General features: G+C 64.2%; 3 protein-coding genes across 7 annotated transcripts in view; 1 reads left to right on the top strand and 2 right to left on the bottom strand.

Moving 5' to 3' along the window:
• The window catches only part of MRPL24 (mitochondrial ribosomal protein L24), a 79,680-nt gene that overhangs the window by 34,236 nt on the left and 28,477 nt on the right, over window positions 1-16,967 (top strand). The gene's annotated exons all lie outside the window — the stretch shown is intronic.
• On the bottom strand, window positions 523-7,356 carry INSRR (insulin receptor related receptor). Of its 2 annotated transcripts, XM_052796314.1 has the most exons (20): window positions 6,208-7,356; window positions 5,973-6,115; window positions 5,674-5,818; window positions 5,373-5,587; window positions 5,177-5,303; window positions 4,784-5,022; window positions 4,539-4,706; window positions 4,220-4,409; window positions 4,049-4,090; window positions 3,675-3,940; window positions 3,388-3,524; window positions 2,998-3,163; window positions 2,493-2,601; window positions 2,288-2,358; window positions 1,861-2,090; window positions 1,669-1,779; window positions 1,390-1,549; window positions 1,174-1,303; window positions 966-1,100; window positions 523-795 (listed from the first exon to the last, which is right to left on the bottom strand). In XM_052796314.1, the coding sequence occupies exons 1-20, from the start codon at window positions 7,035-7,037 to the stop codon at window positions 531-533; spliced, it is 3,879 nt and encodes a 1,292-aa protein (XP_052652274.1). In that variant the 5' UTR covers window positions 7,038-7,356; the 3' UTR covers window positions 523-530. The 2 variants fall into 2 exon arrangements, with proteins under 2 accessions (XP_052652274.1, XP_052652273.1); XM_052796313.1 differs by having other exon boundaries at window positions 5,177-5,587.
• LOC128145731 (death-associated protein kinase 2-like) lies at window positions 10,781-16,807 on the bottom strand. Of its 4 annotated transcripts, XM_052796327.1 has the most exons (13): window positions 16,135-16,285; window positions 14,278-14,348; window positions 13,644-13,747; window positions 13,283-13,504; window positions 13,058-13,196; window positions 12,734-12,863; window positions 12,486-12,534; window positions 12,332-12,358; window positions 12,044-12,196; window positions 11,828-11,873; window positions 11,649-11,738; window positions 11,371-11,454; window positions 10,781-11,152 (listed from the first exon to the last, which is right to left on the bottom strand). In XM_052796327.1, the coding sequence occupies exons 2-13, from the start codon at window positions 14,344-14,346 to the stop codon at window positions 11,006-11,008; spliced, it is 1,260 nt and encodes a 419-aa protein (XP_052652287.1). In that variant the 5' UTR covers window positions 14,347-14,348; window positions 16,135-16,285; the 3' UTR covers window positions 10,781-11,005. The 4 variants fall into 4 exon arrangements, with proteins under 4 accessions (XP_052652287.1, XP_052652285.1, XP_052652289.1 ...); XM_052796325.1 differs by lacking the exon at window positions 14,278-14,348 and having other exon boundaries at window positions 16,135-16,800; XM_052796326.1 differs by lacking the exon at window positions 14,278-14,348 and having other exon boundaries at window positions 10,897-11,135; window positions 16,135-16,795.

Genomic DNA, 16,967 nt, shown 5'->3' on the forward strand with positions numbered 1-16,967 from the left:
CTTCCGCAGACTAGCACAGCCCCGACACTGGTCCCAGTGCCGGGGACTGGGGGGAGGTGTGAGGGTGGCCCAGGCGTCTCCCGCTGCAGGGCTCCCCCGTGCCTCAGTTTCCCCACCTGTAAAAGGGGGGGGGGTCACACTACTGACCTGTTTGCCAGGTGGCTGGGGAGCAGCAGCGGAGGTAGGTTGGTGGGGAGACCCCAAACTCCGCTTCCCACTCCCAAACCCCCATTCCTCTCCCGCCCCGCTCCAAAAAATAAGGAAAGACCAGGGTGGTCTCCTCCCAATCAGCAGTTCCCCTGCTCCCTCCCCCCAACTTGGGGTACCCCAATTTATTCCCAGGGGAAATGCACCCCAAGGAGCATCCTTGCTTCGCCTGCCACCCCCTTCCCAAGGCACCCGCTCCTCGGCCGGGCCCTTGGAAGCAATAAATAATGCGGGGAGGTCCCTGCAGGGGGGCGGGGGCGGCAAGAGGAGTGGGAAGGGGTTGCAGAGTCCGGCACGGTTCCGAGGACGCCCTGGGGTCAGAGTCAGGCCGTCCCATTGGGGAGCCGGACGGGGCTTCGGTCCTTGCAGATGGGCAAGGGGGACACGGGGGGCTCGTCCTCCCCAGGGGACTGATCCGTTTCGGCGTCGGAGGGTTCAACCGAGCCGCACCGGCGGTTCTCGGGGCTGTAGAAGAAGGAGAGGGTGCGGAAAGCGGGTGCCATGTGGTCCTTGATGCTCTCCAGGAGCTGGACGAAGGAAGGGCGCTGGCGTGGGTTCTGCTGCCAGCACAGGCACATCAGCTCGTGGCTGCAAGAGAGAGGGTACCCGCTGGGTTTTGGGGGGGTCCCGGCACCCCACGGCCATCCCAACACTGTAGAGACCAGAGGCCAGGATGATGGGCTCAGTGCCGATTTCTTCCACCCTGCCTTTCTCATAGCAGGCTGGGGGTCCAGGGGAGGTCTCCCCCCACTACTCACAGTTTGTCGGGACAGTTTTCGGGCCGCTCCAGGACACCGTTGTCCATGACGAAGCGCAGGACCTGTTCGTTGGACATGCCCTGGTAGGGCTGCTCAGCCAGCGTGGCAATCTCCCACAGCACCACGCCAAAGGACCTACCGGCATGCTGTCGCTCAGCTGGGGGGTGTCCCCCAAATCCCCCCAGGCTCACCCTGCCCCAACACCTACCAGACATCAGACTGCGTGTTGAAGATGCCATCCTTGAGGGCCTCAGGGGACATCCAGCGGACGGGGAGCAGCCCCTTGCCCCCTTTCCGATAATAATCTGTCTCATAGATATCCCGGGTCATGCCGAAATCTGGTGGAGGAGGAAGAGGAGGAGGAAGGCATGAGCACTGGGAGATGCGGGGCTGGCGGTGAGCCTACCCACCGCTGCCCACCCACCTCCAATCTTGACGGTGAAGTCCTCTGACACCATGCAGTTGCGGGCGGCCAGGTCCCGGTGCACAAACTTGTTGGCGTTGAGGTACGCCATGCCATCGGCAATCTCCCCCGCCATCTGGATCATGTCCTTGAGTGATGGCGGAGGCAGCCCGGGGTTGTTCTACACCATGCACAGAGAGTTGGGGCTGGGGGGGGGGCACACCGGCACTCCCCTGCCCCATGAACAGGGTGGGTGCCTCTTCGCCCGTGGGGCAGTGTGGCACCCAGCCAGCCCCTCACCTCAGCATCAGGCCTGAGTGAGCGTAAGTAGCTCTTCAGGTCTCCGCGCGTCATCAGCTCCATGATGACCAAAGCTGGCTGGCCCTGGGACACGACGCCAAGCAGACGGACCTGGGGGGGACAAAGAGGGGTGGCACATGAGTGGCCAGACCCCCCTGTGTCCCCTCCCTCCCCCCTCGGCCGCCCACCTACCACGTGGTGGCACTTGAAGGCTTTCATGACAGAGGCCTCATTGAGGAACTCGATGCGCTCCCGCATGGTGGCCAACTCATTGACTGTCTTCAGGGCCACCTTGGTCTCCTCGCTCTCCGCAGTCAGCCCCAGCGCCAGCCCCTCGTACACCATTCCGAAGGATCCCTGTCCCAGCTCCCGGATCACCGTGATCTTCTCCCGCGACACCTCCCATTCATCAGGCATGTACACTGCAGGTCAAGGGGGGAACCATGCCAGCACCATCACCATCCCCACCGCTGTCACCACCCTTGTCACCATCTCCACCCCCATCGCCGTCACCATCATAATCCCCATCCCCATCCCATCCCCACCCCCCATCGGCATGGCCCCAGCAAGGGAAGGGGCAGCAGATCCCGCAGGGATGCTCCTGCCCATCCCCACGTACTGTCCGAGGCACTGAAGTACTCAGGGTTGACGGAGGCGTAGAGCGTCCCACTGGGGTACCCGTCGTTGCTCCTGTGAGGGGTGGGCATCACTCAGAGGGTGGGGGGGGCGAGGGCATGATGCCACCTGCCCACGACCCTTCTCCAGCCCCAGCTCGGCTGGATCCAGCCCCAGCCCAGCCCTGGGGGTGCAGGGAGGGTCACTACCTCTTCTTGTTGTAGAAGAAGATGAAGACGGCAAGGCAGGAGATGAGCACCATGAGGACCACAGGCGTAACGGTGAGCAGGATGTAGAAGCTGCCGGACTCTTCCTCGGCTGCCGGGAGCAGGCGGCCATGGGCCAGGGCCCAGGCACTCATCCCGCCCCACGTGTTGCAGGCACACTTGTCCCACCACCACTGCTGGGCCAGAGACAGGGAGCCCCCAGCTCCCCAGACCAGCAGCACCCACTGATCTCTGGGTGTCCCTGGCCCAGAGCATCCCCCAGTCCCCCAGATCTCCCAATCCAGCAGCATCCCCTGATCCTCCAGCTTCCCAATGCAGCAGCACCCCCTGATCCCCAGCGTCCCAGCCCAGCAACATCCCCCAATTCCCCAGTGCCCTGATCCAGCAGCAGCACGCCCTGACTCCCAGCTCCCTGGCCCCACAGCCCCCCCGCCCTGCCTGCCCTGCAGCCGGGGACCCCGCTGGTCCCCCTGTCCCCTGCAGGTACCTGGCCCCAGGATGTAAAACTTGATGAGCCCCGTCCATGAGCCGTTGCCGGCCAGCGAGGTGGCCCGGACCTTGGCTGAGTAGTTCCCCGGCTGGAGCAGAGCCAGGTGGACCCCCCCGTACTTGGAGTAGCGGTGACGGGAGACACAGACAACGGTGGTGACCTCCTGGGGAGGGGGAAAGGGAGGGGTGGCGGAGGGGGCTTTATCCCTGCCCCCAGACATGCACAAGCCTTGGGAGAGGGAGATGGGATGGGATGGGATGGAATAGGACTGGATGGGACAGGACAGGATGGGATGGGACAGAATGGGACAGGACGGGACGGGTGCTGTGCCCCTGTAACCAGACCTGGCAGGGCTGGGGAAGGGTAGCCATGGGGGGGGGTCCTCACCTCACTCTCACGGCTGTACTTGATCTCATACTTGAGGATGAGCCCATTGGGGTTCCTGGGCTCTTCCCAGCGCAGCAGGACGCTGTTCTTGCCGGCCGGCTCCCATGTGACATTGCCGGGAATGTTGTCAGCTTGCACTGGAGAGGGGCACGGAGGGGGTCAGCTCCTGGGGGCATCACCCAGACCCCAACCTGCTGCCAATGCCCCATCTCGAAGGTGCCAGGACCCCAGAGCACCCCAGCATTGCCGAGGCAGGGTTTGGAAGAGGCGATGCTGCCGGGACGTACGCTCCGGCATGGTCCTGGCGAAGACGAAGGTGGCGGCGCTGCAGCCCACGGTGTGCGCAGCGTGGTTGCAGGCATGGATGTCAATGCGGTACTCAGTGAAGTGCCGCAGCCGTGACAGCACTGCCCGGTCACGTACCACCTTGTCCTCGAAGATCTGGAAGTCGGGTTTGGGCTCACCCCTGGCATGGCTTGGGGCTGGCAGCTCAGCCAAGGAGGCGTTGGCCGGGGATGTGACGGCCACCACGTCCCTGCGCCGCTTCGGGGTCCTGCGGGTGATGGGGACAGGAGGCGGTGTGGAGCCAGGGTGCTTGGGTTGTCCCCCAAAATCAAGCAGGGGAGCAGACACCCTCTAGGCTTGTGTGGTCCCCGCTCACCTCTGTGGGTTCTTGTTGATGGACGTCACCTTCCAGGGTGGCCTGAGACAGCGGGAAATTGGTTAAAGGATCTGCCAGAAGCAGCCACCAGACCCCCAACCCAGGCCAGACCCATGCACCCAGCCTGGGGGACCCCCCCAGCACAGGGACAACAGCCCCCCCAGACAGCACCTGGGGATGATGATGGAGTTGTGGAGGAAGTTCTCGAACTTTTTCTGGAAGGACTCAGCTTCGCCCTCCATGCGGAGCTGCCCATCAGCAGGGCGGCAGGGGCAGCACCGCTCCTCCACATCCTGCTCCACCTCGGGGCCGTCTCCATCCCCAAAGCGGGTGTCCGCGCTGCTGGTGGGCAGCTTCAGACCTGCAGGCAGAAACGGGCAGGGCTGCCAGAGCCCGGCTCGGTGGGAGAATCCCTGTCCCATCAGTGTCCTTGGCTGCAGCATCTGACCTGCCTGTGCTGCCCCTGCTCGGCAGCCCTGCCTGCCCTCACCTTTGTGGCAGTAGTCATTGACATAGAGCTCCATGTCCTCGGCCAGCTGCTGCCACAACACCAGGTAGTAGGTGATGTTGCCATTGCGCTGCGTGGGCGGCTTCCAACGCACCACGATGTGGGAGGAGGAGTTGGACATGGAGATGACATCCCGGGGCACCGTTGGGGCTGGGAGGATATGGGGGTGTCAGTCTGTCTTTGGGGGGCCACCACGGGAATCCCCAGCCCCCTCGCCAGCCCCTTACCTGCCGGCATGGTGCGGATGTAGACCACCTCACTCTGTGCCCCGTAGTTGCGTCCTTCCTCGGCAGTGGTGAGGGTGATGGCACGGACAAAGATGGCGTACTGTGTCCAGGGGCGGAGGTTGAGCAGGGCCACCCCTGGCGCCTGCTCACTGCTGAGTGGCAGCTCCACATCCAGCACGTTCCAGCTCTGTGCCCCGCAGGCGTCCTGCCCCACGTACTCTGACACGTTCTGGAAAGGTCTGCCCCACACTGGGCATCGGGAAGAGTCCCAGGACCCCCTCCCAGCTGCAAGACCCCCTGAGGTCCAGCAGTCCACCAGTGCACAAGGACATCATGGGCTGGGGTTCTCAAGGCCTCTGCAATGGGGACAAGTGGGTGACGGGGACCACTTACGACTCCTTGTAGTAGACAATGAAGCTGAGGAGGTCCCGGTACTCAGGGGGCCGGTATCGCTCCCACTTGAGGAAGATGCGATCGGACTCGGTGACGTTGGAGATGAAGCGCAGGGTCTGGGTCTTGCCTGCAGAGAGAAGGCAGGGTTTGGGCAGGGGGTCGTGGCACTGCTGGGTGTCCCCATCCCCATACTCACAGGACGCCCGGTCCCCGTTGGTGCGGGGGTTGATCTCTGCCTTGTTCTGCCGTCCCTTGGTGCCCGTCACCTCCTCCATGCGGTAGATCTCGGCCAGGCACAGCTTGGGGTTGAAGGCGAAGTACATCTTGCCCACAGGGATGGAGAGGACATGGTGGGTCCAGTCCCAGAGCTGCTGCAGGTTCTGATTGTCCAGGACGTACAGGGTATAATTCCTGGAAGAAGAGACATGGACAGAGGCAGTGGGCGCAGGCACCCCCAAAGCCACGTGTGTGTCCCCAGACCCACACCCCGTCCTCACCCGTCCACCATGGAGTCACCACGGATCAGCTTGAGGTTCTTGAAGAAGGACAAGGAGACGAGGGCGAAGGAGTGTTTGATCTTCAGGAAGCCCGTGATGGTCTCGATGAGCCCCAGGCTGCTCTGCAGCTCCGAGGCTAGGTTATCTGGGGACAACCCTTGGGTGTGAGCGCAGGTAGGGGGGGAGCCCCCCATTAATTCACCCTGCAAGGGAAAAGACCCCCGTCCTTCACCCCCCACAGCCCGCAGCAACTCTCCCACCCAGGGCGGGTTGCAGGGGGGACCAGATCCAGCACTCACAGCCCCGGCGGATGTTCACGATAAGATTGCCCTCAATGAGTGTGCAGCCCCGCAGCTCCTGCGCCGCCCGTGTCGAATCGATGGTCTTGGTGCCCACCTTGCACTCCTTGGGGCACAGCCCCTCACACTTGTGGCAGAAGGTGCTGTGGGCAGGAGGACGGGGACGAGATGTGAGCCGGGCACCATGCCACCACCACGGCCATGCCAGGGGACACCGGGGACGCCCCTCCCCGACCTGCTCTCATTCCTGGTGTAGCCCGAGGGACACTCGGAGAGGCATTGCCCCTCGTGGATGACGAACTTAGAGGCGTCGCGGGGGTTGTCAGAGACCTTGCGGAGGCTGGCGCAGTACTCGGCGGTGACGCAGCGCCAGCCCTCGTACTCGTAGGTGCGGGGCGGGCAGGAGGGTAGGCAATGCCCGTTGAAGTGGAAGTGGCGGCAGGCAACGCAGGCTCGGTTGTCACGGGGTCGCCCGCAACCCCCCAAGCACTCAGCGTGGCAGCACTCGCCCGCCGCCGTGCACGCTGAGCCCACGCCGCATGGGCACACTGCGAGGAGAGAGAGAGCACCATGGGCGAGGAGAATCCTCCGGATACAGATTCCCTGGCCCCGGATCAGCACGGCGGGGCAGGGGGTCTGGGGTCCACATGGGGGTGAGAGGGAAGAGGTGGGAAGGACTGGGGGGCGGCTGCTGACACCCTCCGGCTCTGGGGGGCAAGGGGAGAGGAGTGGAGGGATAGATGGAGTGGTGCAGGGATGCAGGAATGGAAGGAGGGATGAAGGGATGGAGGGATAGAGGGATGGATGGAGGGATGGAAGGAGGGGTGTGGGGATGTGGGGATAGAATGATGCAGGAAGGCATAGAGGGATGCAAGGATGAAGTGATGAATGGATGGATGGAGGGATGAATGGAGGCATGGAAGGATGGAGGGATGCAGGGACAGATGGAGGGATACAGGAATGGGCGGAGGAATGGAGGGATGGCCAAATGGTGCACAGACGGATGGACAGGTAGGTTGACGGGTGGCTGTGTGGCCAGCTGGATGGGTGGATGAAGGGTTGCATGGATAGACGGCAGGACAGACTGATGGATGGGGTGAGGCTCAGCCCATGCCGAGCCCCAGCTGCCCGGTGCAGCCGGTGCTGGGGCAGCAGGCGAGGTTACAGCCCTGATAAGGATCTGTGTTTATAGTATGTATTTCATTACCAGGTCTTCTGTTTACAGCAAACGAGCCAGGGAGGGGCCTGTATTTACCTTGCCACTGGGAAAACATGGCAGCCAGGAGCTGGCCTCTCCTCTGAAGGATGATACAGCGTGGATCCGGTTACCCCTGCCACACTGCTGGCACAGCATGCTCCCGGTGGCAGGGGAGTGATGGCCATGTGCCAGGGCCTGCCATCCCCTTGCGGCTCCACCAGACTTCCCCAGTGCCCTCCCAGTTTACCCCACAGCAGCCATGGTGCAAACTGGCACCATCCCGGCAAAGCAGCTGGCATGATCGAGCGCCGCGCCGCTGGCACCCACCTTTCTGGCAGTAGCTGGATGTCCAGCAACGATAATCCAGCTGCCCGTTGACGCTGGTCTGTGCACATGGCTTCTCCACGTCCAGGATGCCCGGGCAGACGTCGGCGCACTCTTCGGCCAACTTATTGCCGACGATGTAGGTGGTGTCCACGGCGTCGGGCAGCAGCAGCCCCCAGTCGATGGTGGAGAGGTGGCAAAGCTCCTGGTTGCGCTCGATACGGACCGAGCCACGCAGGACGTGGCTCAGGCTGTGCAGCCCCACGTCCCGCAGATGCGGCATCTCGAAGATGACCAAGGCATAGCTGAAGAAGAGGTTGGTGCCGCGGATGACAGAGAGGTTGGGGAAGAGATCTCGCAGGCTTTCCAGCCCGTAGACGCGGAAAAGGAGCAGGTACTCGGTGATCATGAGCAGACGAGGGAAGCTGAGCCCCCGAAAGTCCTCAGCACCCGTGGTGAACATCAGCAGGATCTGCAGGTTGCCCTCGATGATGGAGCAGTTCTCCAGCTTCTGGAGCTGGGAGACGTCGTTGCGGATGTCCATGCTGCCACAGACTGGGGTGGCGAGAGGGGGACCCCGTGGGCAGCAGGGACGGGGCAGCTGACCCCCACCCCCACCCCCCACCTAGGGATCCCCCCGCTGTACCCACCACCGGGGCCGGAGTGATGCTCGGGGCTGGGGGGGTATGTATTTAATATCCCGGCACTGCCTGTCAAATGTGGCTGCAATTGGTTTGGGCTGTCGGGGAGATGCGAGCAGCTCTGACAGGCAGCCGGCGCGCTGCGGCTCTCCAGGGCACGATGCGTCCATCAGAGATGATGCTAACGAGGTTTGGCTGCCTGGGCGGCCGTCTCGCCCCATGTCAGCCCCAGGCCCATGTCCCAGCCCTGCCATCTGCCCTGGGGGGAGCTGGCTGGGGGTGCAGAGGGCTTTCCCCCTTCCCCGAGCTGTGGGGCAGCCATGGGGAGCTCACGGCATCTTCCCTCCCTGTGGATGTGCGGTTACTCAATGGGCTGGCAGCTCCCGCGAGGTCATTCCCATTAACTCCCCGGCACAGCGCCCAGGCAGCTAATGGGGCACGCAAGGCTACCGCGGGCACCCACACAGCACGGCCCCGGCGGTGGGTTCAGTGTCCTGGGGCTTTTCCTCCCAGACCCCAGCAGGGAGCGGGAGCATCGGGGGCAGCACAAGGCTGAGCATCTCCCGCTTCCCGGTCCCAGTAGGGAGGCAAGAGCCAGGACGAGCCGGCATCTTCCCACTGGCAGCATCTCCAGCCTGAAATCTGATGCCAAGTTATGGTGGAAAGAAGCCACTGAGATCTCGGCGAGGTATTTACTGTAAACACCCAGAGTAAACACAGCCAGCGCGGCGTGTACCCTAAACACCAGGCAACACCAGCACCCCAGCTTGGCCACCCATGCCGCAGAGACCCACAGGCCAGCACACGGTACACAGCTTGTCGGCACGGTCCAGGTCCCGGTGGGGGTCCAAGTGCGTGGTTCACACCTCATCTGTCCACAGCCAGCCTGGGCCTGTGGCTCGTAGCCATACCCTTGTGAACGTGTGCCCAGCGGCATTTTTCCCCTCTCGGTGTCACTCATTAACCGTGGGCACCGTGGCCCTGGCAGCTGCCCACAGCAGCAGGATCACGCAGGCAGGCACATGCCGCTCACCCCCAGCCCTGCACCGGGGCTCAGGCCTTTGCGGTGGGCTGGTGCTGGCCAGGGGGACCCCTGTCCCGCCCACAGTGTGGACACGGGGGTCCCCTCCATCCTCCTGTGGGACCGAGGGACCGACCACGGGTGCAGCACCAGCACCGGAGGTTACAGCCCCTGCTGCCACCACCACCCTCCTTGACCTTGGCAAAGTCACCCCGCCCCTCCACTGTGCAAGGGGACAGAGGTCCCCCGTGTCCCTGGGGGGGACAGAGAGGGGACATGGGTTCCTGGTGGGGACAGACACGGTGAGGTGCACCGGGATGCTTCACCCCCTCCCCCTCCATCACTCCCACACACACCCCCAGCACTACCCCTCGGTCCTAGGGGAAACTGAGGCACAAAGTGGCGGGGAGAGGGGAAAGCAGGACAGATCGACAGACCCCAAACCCAGCCCTCCTGGTGCCCCCAGCATGTCCCAACCAGCAAAATTGGGGCGGGAGCCCAGACGTCCCCCTCCGTGGCCATGACAGCCGGGACCCACCACTGCAACCCCTCCCCTCCATGCCATCCCCTCCCCAGCCATTTTCCATCCCAGCAGCAGTGCGGGGAGCAGCAGTGCTGGTCCCAGCTCCTGCCCAGCTACAATTTTCCACCATCCCAGCTCCCAGTGGGGCCAAGCGAACGATGCCCCTGGCTCCAGCTGAGCCCCCTGCCACGCTCCCCTCTTCCCGTCCCAGCAGCGGGGGCGTCCCACGCTCTGCCTCTCCTGCCCCAGATCAGGGGGTCCACAGCACGCGGGGGGGAAACTGAGGCAGGGAACACTCAAAGAGCTTTGCCTCGGGGTTTGGCTCTTGCAAGCCCCCACGGGCATCACCACGCAGCCCCCCCACCCCAGAGCTGACCCCCCCCAAGCAAGCACCCCCCCCAGCTCCCAGCCACCCCTTTCCAGGCACTTACTTTCAGAAGGAGCCCACACGAGGGGCAGCAGGAAGGGACTGAGGACCAGCAGCATCACCCCCAGCCACAGGGCACCCAGCACCCTCGTCCCCATTCCCAAGTGGGACCCCCGGGGTCCCGTCCCCGTCCCACCTCGGGCGCTGCTGGATGGTGTCCGGCCCCACACGTCGTGTCCTGCTGGCACTCCCCACTGGCACCCGTGGCACGCCGGGATAGGGGTGGCCCCCGCAGCCCTCGTCTAAACCCTGCGGCCCCTTCACTTTTGTTTTCGGCTGCTGCACACAAAATATTTAGCCTGACAACTGTCAGGGCCAGGGCCAGGGCTTGTTTGGGAAATAGAGAGGGGGAAAACAGGGCAGCCCCCCCGCACTGGGGCGGGCTGGGAAGGAAGGGCTGCCTCCTGCCTCAGTTTCCCCAGTTGGAGCAGGAGGATCCAGGTTGTTCTGATGTGGGGATGCCAGGAAAGAAGCCGAGGACCAATGGAGTCCCCCCCGGAGCGGCACAGAAGGGACCACTCAAGGGTCACCCTCCATTGCAGGGTGGATCCGGAGTGCCAGGACCCCACGTCCCCTGGGGTCCCCACACCCCAACAGCCCTGCAGCGAGGAGGAGAAGCTGGAGGAAGCTGCAGGTTCTCGGCACCAGCTGGTGCAGACACAGGAGAGGAGGATGGATGAGGGGGTAGACATTTATTTCTCGCACCAGGGCCGAGCACAGGCGAGGGTCCCAGCTGTGGGGCAGCCCCTGTCCTGCTGCAGCAGAGACCTGGGGGGGGGCAGGAGGTGGGGGGGCTGCTGCCCCAGTGACCCCCAAGCAGCACAGAACTGGGAGCACTGGGGCCGGACAGTGCTGCTGCTCCCTGGGATGGGGAGATGGGGGGACCCCCAGGGTTCCTCTCATGGGATGCCCCCTCTTGGGGGGGTCCCCATCTCCTTTCGGGGGGGCTCAGGAGCAGCTGCTTCTCCGCTGGCGCAGCAGCGTGACAGGGTGGCTGCCCTCCTCCTCCTGGTCACTCTCGCAGTGGCGCTGGGGGCACAGGCGGGCTGGAGAGGAACCCCCCCAGGGGACAGAAACCCCCCTAGGAGAGAGGATGCCCCCAGGGAAGAGGACACCCACCCCCCCAGGGGAGAGGGCACCCCAGGTGGGGACACACTACATTGCACAGCCCCCCGCACCTCCATTTGGGGGGCCGGGCCCCCCCAAATGTCTTCTGCCCCAGCCCATGCTGAGGTGGGGGATCTGGGGGCTCCTGGCCACTCACCAGCTCCTCGTCCTCCTTCCTCAGGCCGCAGAGCAGCCGCGTGCGGCAGAGCCGGTTGCAGGCGGACACCATGTTGTAGGAGAGCTGGGGGGGCAGGAGGGCAGGGGTCCGAGGGGGGGTCGCTCCCTTTTCTGCTCCCCCCCCCCCACTGCAGCGCTATGTCCCCCCCACGTAAACCCCTGAGACACAGCCAGCCCCAGGATGGAGCACAGCCTGGGCTCCCTGGGGACCCCACTGCTGAGTGTCCCCCCCCACCCTGGGACCGGGACCCCCTTCACCTTCCACTTCCTCCGAGCATTGAACTTGCGGAAGTTTTTCATGTTGATGGAAGAACGGCTCCGGTTTGCGACCTGCTTCCGGCTCAGGGGCTGCCAGGGGCGAGGACACGGCGTCGTCACCGTGCCCCCATCCCGCTCCTAGGGGTCCGGCACCCACCCCCCCTGCCCGTCCCTCTCACCTTGATCCAGGGATGGACCAGGCATTCGGCCGCCGTCATGCGGTGCCTGCAGCACAGAGGGATGCGGCGGCGGGGGGCAGTGGGGGTCCCGGCGCCATATATCCACCACAGGGATGGGGATGGGGATGGGATGGTGATAGGATGGGAGGGGATGGAGATGGGATGGGGATTGGGATGAAGATGGGGATGGGGATTGGGATTGGGATGGAGACTCACCCTGGCTCCTTCACCAGCAGATGCCGGATGAAGTCCTTGGCCATCTCGGAGGTCTGGCTGAAGCAGCGCTCCTCGAACTCATAGGTGCCAGCTACAACGTTGGAGAGGGTCTCGGCGTCCGTCTCACCCTGGAAGGGGGACAAGCCGCTGAGCCTGCGGGGACACGACAGAGCCACTGAGTGCCGGGACAGCACCAGCCCGGCCACCCCACCGCCCGGGCTTGGCCATGTCATGGTGTCCCCATGCCTCAGTTTCCCCTGGCCACAGGGAGCATCGGCCCATACTCACAGGATGTAGGTGATGACCCCGATGCTCCTGAAAGGCAGAGGTGGGGGTCAGGCACTGCCCTCCCCAGGGTCCCCCCTGTGCCCTGTGGCACCCAGGGGGTTCCCTACCCACCCCCCCCGGCTCACCCCATCACCCCCAGGTCCCTGCTCCTCACCACATGTCAGCTGCAGAGCTCAGCGGCTCATAGTTGATCACTTCGGGAGCTGGGGGTGAACACAGAGCCGGAGAGGGGACAACATTAGAGGGGATAGCACCTTCCTGGCCACCTCCCTCCCTGCACACCTGGGGGGCGTCCCTTCCCCACCATGGGGTTCCCTTCGCCGCATCCCCACAGAGCATCCCAGCTGCACCCTACAGAGCAGGGCTGCTTGGGGACCCCCTGGGGACCGGCCAGCCCCATACCGATGTACTGTGGGGTCCCGCAGAGGCTCTTGAAGGTGACGCCGTCCTCCAGGTGCTGGGCCAGCCCAAAATCGATGATCTTGATCCAGGGCCTGGGGACATGCTTTTCCTGCAGCATGATGTTCTCGGGCTGCAGGGATGAGGTCAGGCATGGTGGGGTGCCGGGGGTGGTGCCGGGCTCTGCCAGCGGGCACTGCCCCGACAAGGGCAGCAGCATCCCGGGAAGGCGGGCAGGATGCAGCCAGGGCTCTGGAGATGCCCAGCGGGGGGAGATGCAGCCCCTGGATCCCCCAAGGGGTGAGGATGGGGAGTCCCCGCGGGCACCTTGAGGTCAAAGTGGGCGATGTGGTGGGCGTGCAGGTACTCCACCCCACACAGGATCTGTCCCAGGAACTCGATGGCCTCCTCCTCTGACAGCATCTCCTTCTCCGCAATGAAGTCAAAGAGCTCCCCGCCGCCGATCCTGCACGGGGCGAGGATGGGGTGAGCTTAGCCACCTCCAACACACGGTCCAAAAGGGGGTCCTCCCACTCCGGGACCCCCACTTACAGCTCCAGGACGAGCACCATCTCGGCTTTGCTGACGAAGAGGTCGTGGAGCCGCATGACGTTGGGGTGGTCGAGCTGACGGAGGATGGCAACCTCCCGCTCCACCTGCGCCCGCTCCAGCCCCAGGCGACTGCCCCGGCATCGCCGCGTCTTCATAAATTTCGCAGCATAGAAGGTGCCGGTGCTGCGCTCTTGGCATCGCTTCACCACGCCAAAGTGCCCGCTGTGGTAAGAAGCCAGGCTGGGACATGGCCGGGTTGCCCCCCACACCAAGGCGAGGGAGAACCCAGGCATCTGGCTGCCTCCAACGACCCCATGCAGGCAGGATCCCTGCCCGCACCCCTGCCTGCACCCCCACTCACCTGCCCAGCTTTTCCAGCAGCTCGTACAGGTCCTCCACGTTGCCTGGGCTGAGGGCGACCGCCAGCCCCTCGCTCCCCGCAATCCCCGCAGGACTGGTCGTATGCTGAGGGGATGCACCGGGACCCGGCTCAGCTGCCTGCCTGGCCAGGGTGCGGTGACGTGCCGGATCTGCCCCGTGCAGGGACCCCCATCCCATGGAGAGCACCGCAACCCACCTCCTGCACTCACTAGAGGAGATTCTCTGGTGTCTAATACTGTGGCTGAGCTCGGGCCCTGGCCAAATCTCCCGGTTCACACTAAACTCTCCGGCACGTCAAACTTGGAGACCTTCACCCCTTGATCAGGGCAGGCAGGAGCTGCTCATGGGGCTCGGAAATCAGGCAGGGGCAGGCAGGGAGGGGGGTCACACCAGCCCCTGTGACCCCCACTGTGCTGGGGAGGATCAGGGGTGCAAAATGCAGAGGAAAAACTAACATTGCTGGTGGTTTCTTTTCAAAAAAAGGGCATTAATAGTGGATAAAACCACCACCGTGAACTAATCTGTGAGGATCCCACCTGGTCATCCCCTGCAGCTCCCAGGCAAGGGACCCGGCATACGTAGCCCCAGATCTCAGCCCCTTGGCCGCAGCTCACCTGGATACTGTCAGGGGTGTCCCCTGGCTCCCCCTCAGCCAGGACCCCATCCCGGCTGCCCTCGGCCATCACTGCAAAGACAAGAAGGCACCAGGTGAGGGGGAGAGGGGCTTTGGGGGGACAGCACAGCCCCACAGAGGGCTCTGCTGGGCCAGTGCCCTGCCTGCACCCTGTGGTCCTGGCAGAGTCCCCCCCAGCTCATTACACTGATGGGCAGGGCACACTAAGTGGGGGGGCAGCTCTTGTCCTCGGCAGCTCCAAGCCACAAACCAGCCTCTTTTGGCTGCCGGCTCATGCGGCAGCAGGCAAACACCAGGGTCCGAACACCTGTGCCTCAGTTTCCCTAGCTGTAAGATGGGGCTAGTGATGTTCCAGTGGTCAGGAGAGCCAGGACCAGCGGCTTTGCAGGGATGCAGAGAAGGGGGAACGTGGGCTCCAAGCCCCGTCTTGGGGCCACCTCGATGTCCCCAGGGCTGTGTTGCTGGGAGCAAGAGGTTTCCTGGACTGGTGCAGGCAGGGGGTCCTGGCTATGGGGTTTAAGGCCACTGGGAAAGGGATAAGGAAGGTGATACCAGCCAGAGGTGGGGTCCTTCCTGCAGGAAAAAAACAGCTCGATAAGGGAGCATGAGACCCCAAGATGTCAATCCCCTCCCAGCCGCCTGGCTCAGCTTTATCTCAGCAAAAAAGATGATGGGGCCTGATCCTGCACAGGTGCCCCAGCAGCCAGACGCTGCTCTCCAGCCTGTGCTCGGCATGCCAGGGTTTATCCGTCCTAAAGCCGGGGTGCACCCACTGCAAGGGGTTCGCTCCCCCTGCTCCTGGGAGGATTTGGGCATTGCCCCCTCCCCATGGGGCACCCCAGGACCCAGGAGCCCCCCAGGGGACTGTCCCCGGGGTCGGACCCACATCACGCTGGTTGCACGCAGCCCTGCCAGCATGTCCCCATCCACATGGGGTTGTGCTGCCCTGGTGCTTGCACCAACCAGTGGCCAGGACCCCTCCTGTCCCCCCACGATGGCCCTGAGGGACAGTGAGTGGTCCCCAAGCCCAGTCCCCCCCTTGCTCACCCCTGCTCTCAGTCCAGCTGTGCCCCCTTACCCTCCTGAGCCTTCCTCCGTGCCCAGCCAAGCTCTCCCTCACTCCCCAGCCGGCCAGGACAGGGGACGGCTCCTGCCCACGGTGACAGTCCTGTGGCACCCCAGGCTCAGTGGGGGGCACCCGGCCAGGCACTGCTCGCCCCCGTCACCGCATGGAGCCAGCTGGTCTGCAGGCTGGTACGTGCGTGGGGGCGGCTGCAGCTGAAGCTGGGCCACCGTTCCCAGCACGTGACACATCCGCAGGGTCCAACACACCACCCCGGGGCCACAGCAGGTCCGTTTGTCCCCTGGGGATGGACACAAGCAGCCGATCCCCGCCATCCCTCACCGGACAACCCCCTCGCACTGTGCTGCTGAGCTGCTTTTGCAAGGAGGGAAACTGAGGTACGGGTGGCCCCACGTCACTGCGGCCACAGCTGAGCTCACGGCTGCAGGGTGGCTGGAGCTGTGGGGGGCTGCATGCTGTCCCACCACGTCCTGCTGCCGGTCAGCCCTCCGCCGGGAAAACCAGCCCAGACTCAGCTGTGTGCCGGGACTGGGCTGGGCTGGGCTGGGCTGCGCAGCCGTGCCAAGCAAACGCCCCAGCATCGGTCAGCCGGAAAATGGACTCCAGGCAAAATGACCTCGCAGGTGGCAGCAGCTGCTGCCCAGCATGCAACTACCAAAAAGCACTGCAGGACCCCAAAACTCCCTGATCCCCCCACCCTGCACCAGGACAGACCCCAAACCTGGCATGCCAGGGGAAGCCAGCACCCCTTACCTCCACGCGAGGGTCCGGGCCCCCTGCACCACTGCGCACAGCTCCAGCCTTCCTCCAGCAAACCCCAGCAGTGCCAGGCTTTTCCTCGAAGTCTCGGCGTTTCCCAGAGAGCTGGGGCAGGATCTGGTCGCTGGCCGACTGTCTCAGAAGAAGAAAAGCTCTTTGCATTCCTCCTCCCAAGGTCTCTTGAGAAATCCCCCCACGCTGTCCCCGTGGCCAGCTGCAGAGAGGAGCTGGAAAAGGCCTTTTAGGGGCAATTCCCGGCGTTTCCAGTGCCTCGGCTCCTCGAGGAGCTGCCAGGACCTGGTGGGACGAGCCGCTGGCAGCCCATGTCCCCCTGGCCGACGTCCCCCAGCCGCTTGGCACCCATAAGCGTGAGGATTGCAAACAGGAAACCTTGCTGAGAGATAAAAATATTGTACGGCCGCTGCTGGAGGGGAAGCAGAGTGGAGGGTGTGAAGGTAGCAGGGAGGGACAGGTTTCTTAAGGTGGAGAGAGCCAGGGCTGGCACTGCACCGTGTGCCAAAGGGGTGCTGGGGGGCACCGGGCACCATCCCCAACCTGGGGCTTGCAAGGTCATTGCCTGGTGCACCTTGTCCCTGTCCTGGTGCCATGGATGAGCTGGCCCCAGCCATAATTCCTGCCCTAATCCCTAACCTCTGCAACCTCTGGTGTGCAGCTGGGTTGGCACCGGTCTTGCCACAGGGCCGGCTGGAGCCTGGCACTGCCGAGAGGGAGAGTTGCGGCTGGCGTGTGGCAGAGCCAGCAGTGCTGGCAGCTAGGCTGCTGCATTTCCCAGCTGGGCTCACCTCCCCCTTTTGCCATGCCCCCAG

This window comes from Harpia harpyja, chromosome 9, assembly GCF_026419915.1.
Source record: "Harpia harpyja isolate bHarHar1 chromosome 9, bHarHar1 primary haplotype, whole genome shotgun sequence".
Lineage (NCBI taxonomy): Eukaryota > Metazoa > Chordata > Aves > Accipitriformes > Accipitridae > Harpia > Harpia harpyja.

What these genes read in the sequence shown, in the direction of transcription:
- INSRR (XM_052796313.1), bottom strand. Translation starts at nt 7,037, where the DNA reads ATGCAACCCTTCATCCACCCATCCAGCTGGCCACACAGCCACCCGTCA. An exon ending in TACACCAGGAATGAGAGCAG is followed by an intron (nt 6,116 to 6,207) that starts GTCGGGGAGGGG and finishes TCCTGCCCACAG; the next exon opens with CACCTTCTGCCACAAGTGTG. An exon ending in AACACGCAGTCTGATGTCTG is followed by an intron (nt 1,101 to 1,173) that starts GTAGGTGTTGGG and finishes GCATGCCGGTAG; the next exon opens with GTCCTTTGGCGTGGTGCTGT.
- LOC128145731 (XM_052796325.1), bottom strand. Translation starts at nt 16,302, where the DNA reads ATGCAAAGAGCTTTTCTTCTTCTGAGACAGTCGGCCAGCGACCAGATC. An exon ending in GGGGTCATCACCTACATCCT is followed by an intron (nt 12,197 to 12,331) that starts GTGAGTATGGGC and finishes GTGTCCCCGCAG; the next exon opens with GCTCAGCGGCTTGTCCCCCT. An exon ending in TGGTCCATCCCTGGATCAAG is followed by an intron (nt 11,739 to 11,827) that starts GTGAGAGGGACG and finishes CGCCCCTGGCAG; the next exon opens with CCCCTGAGCCGGAAGCAGGT.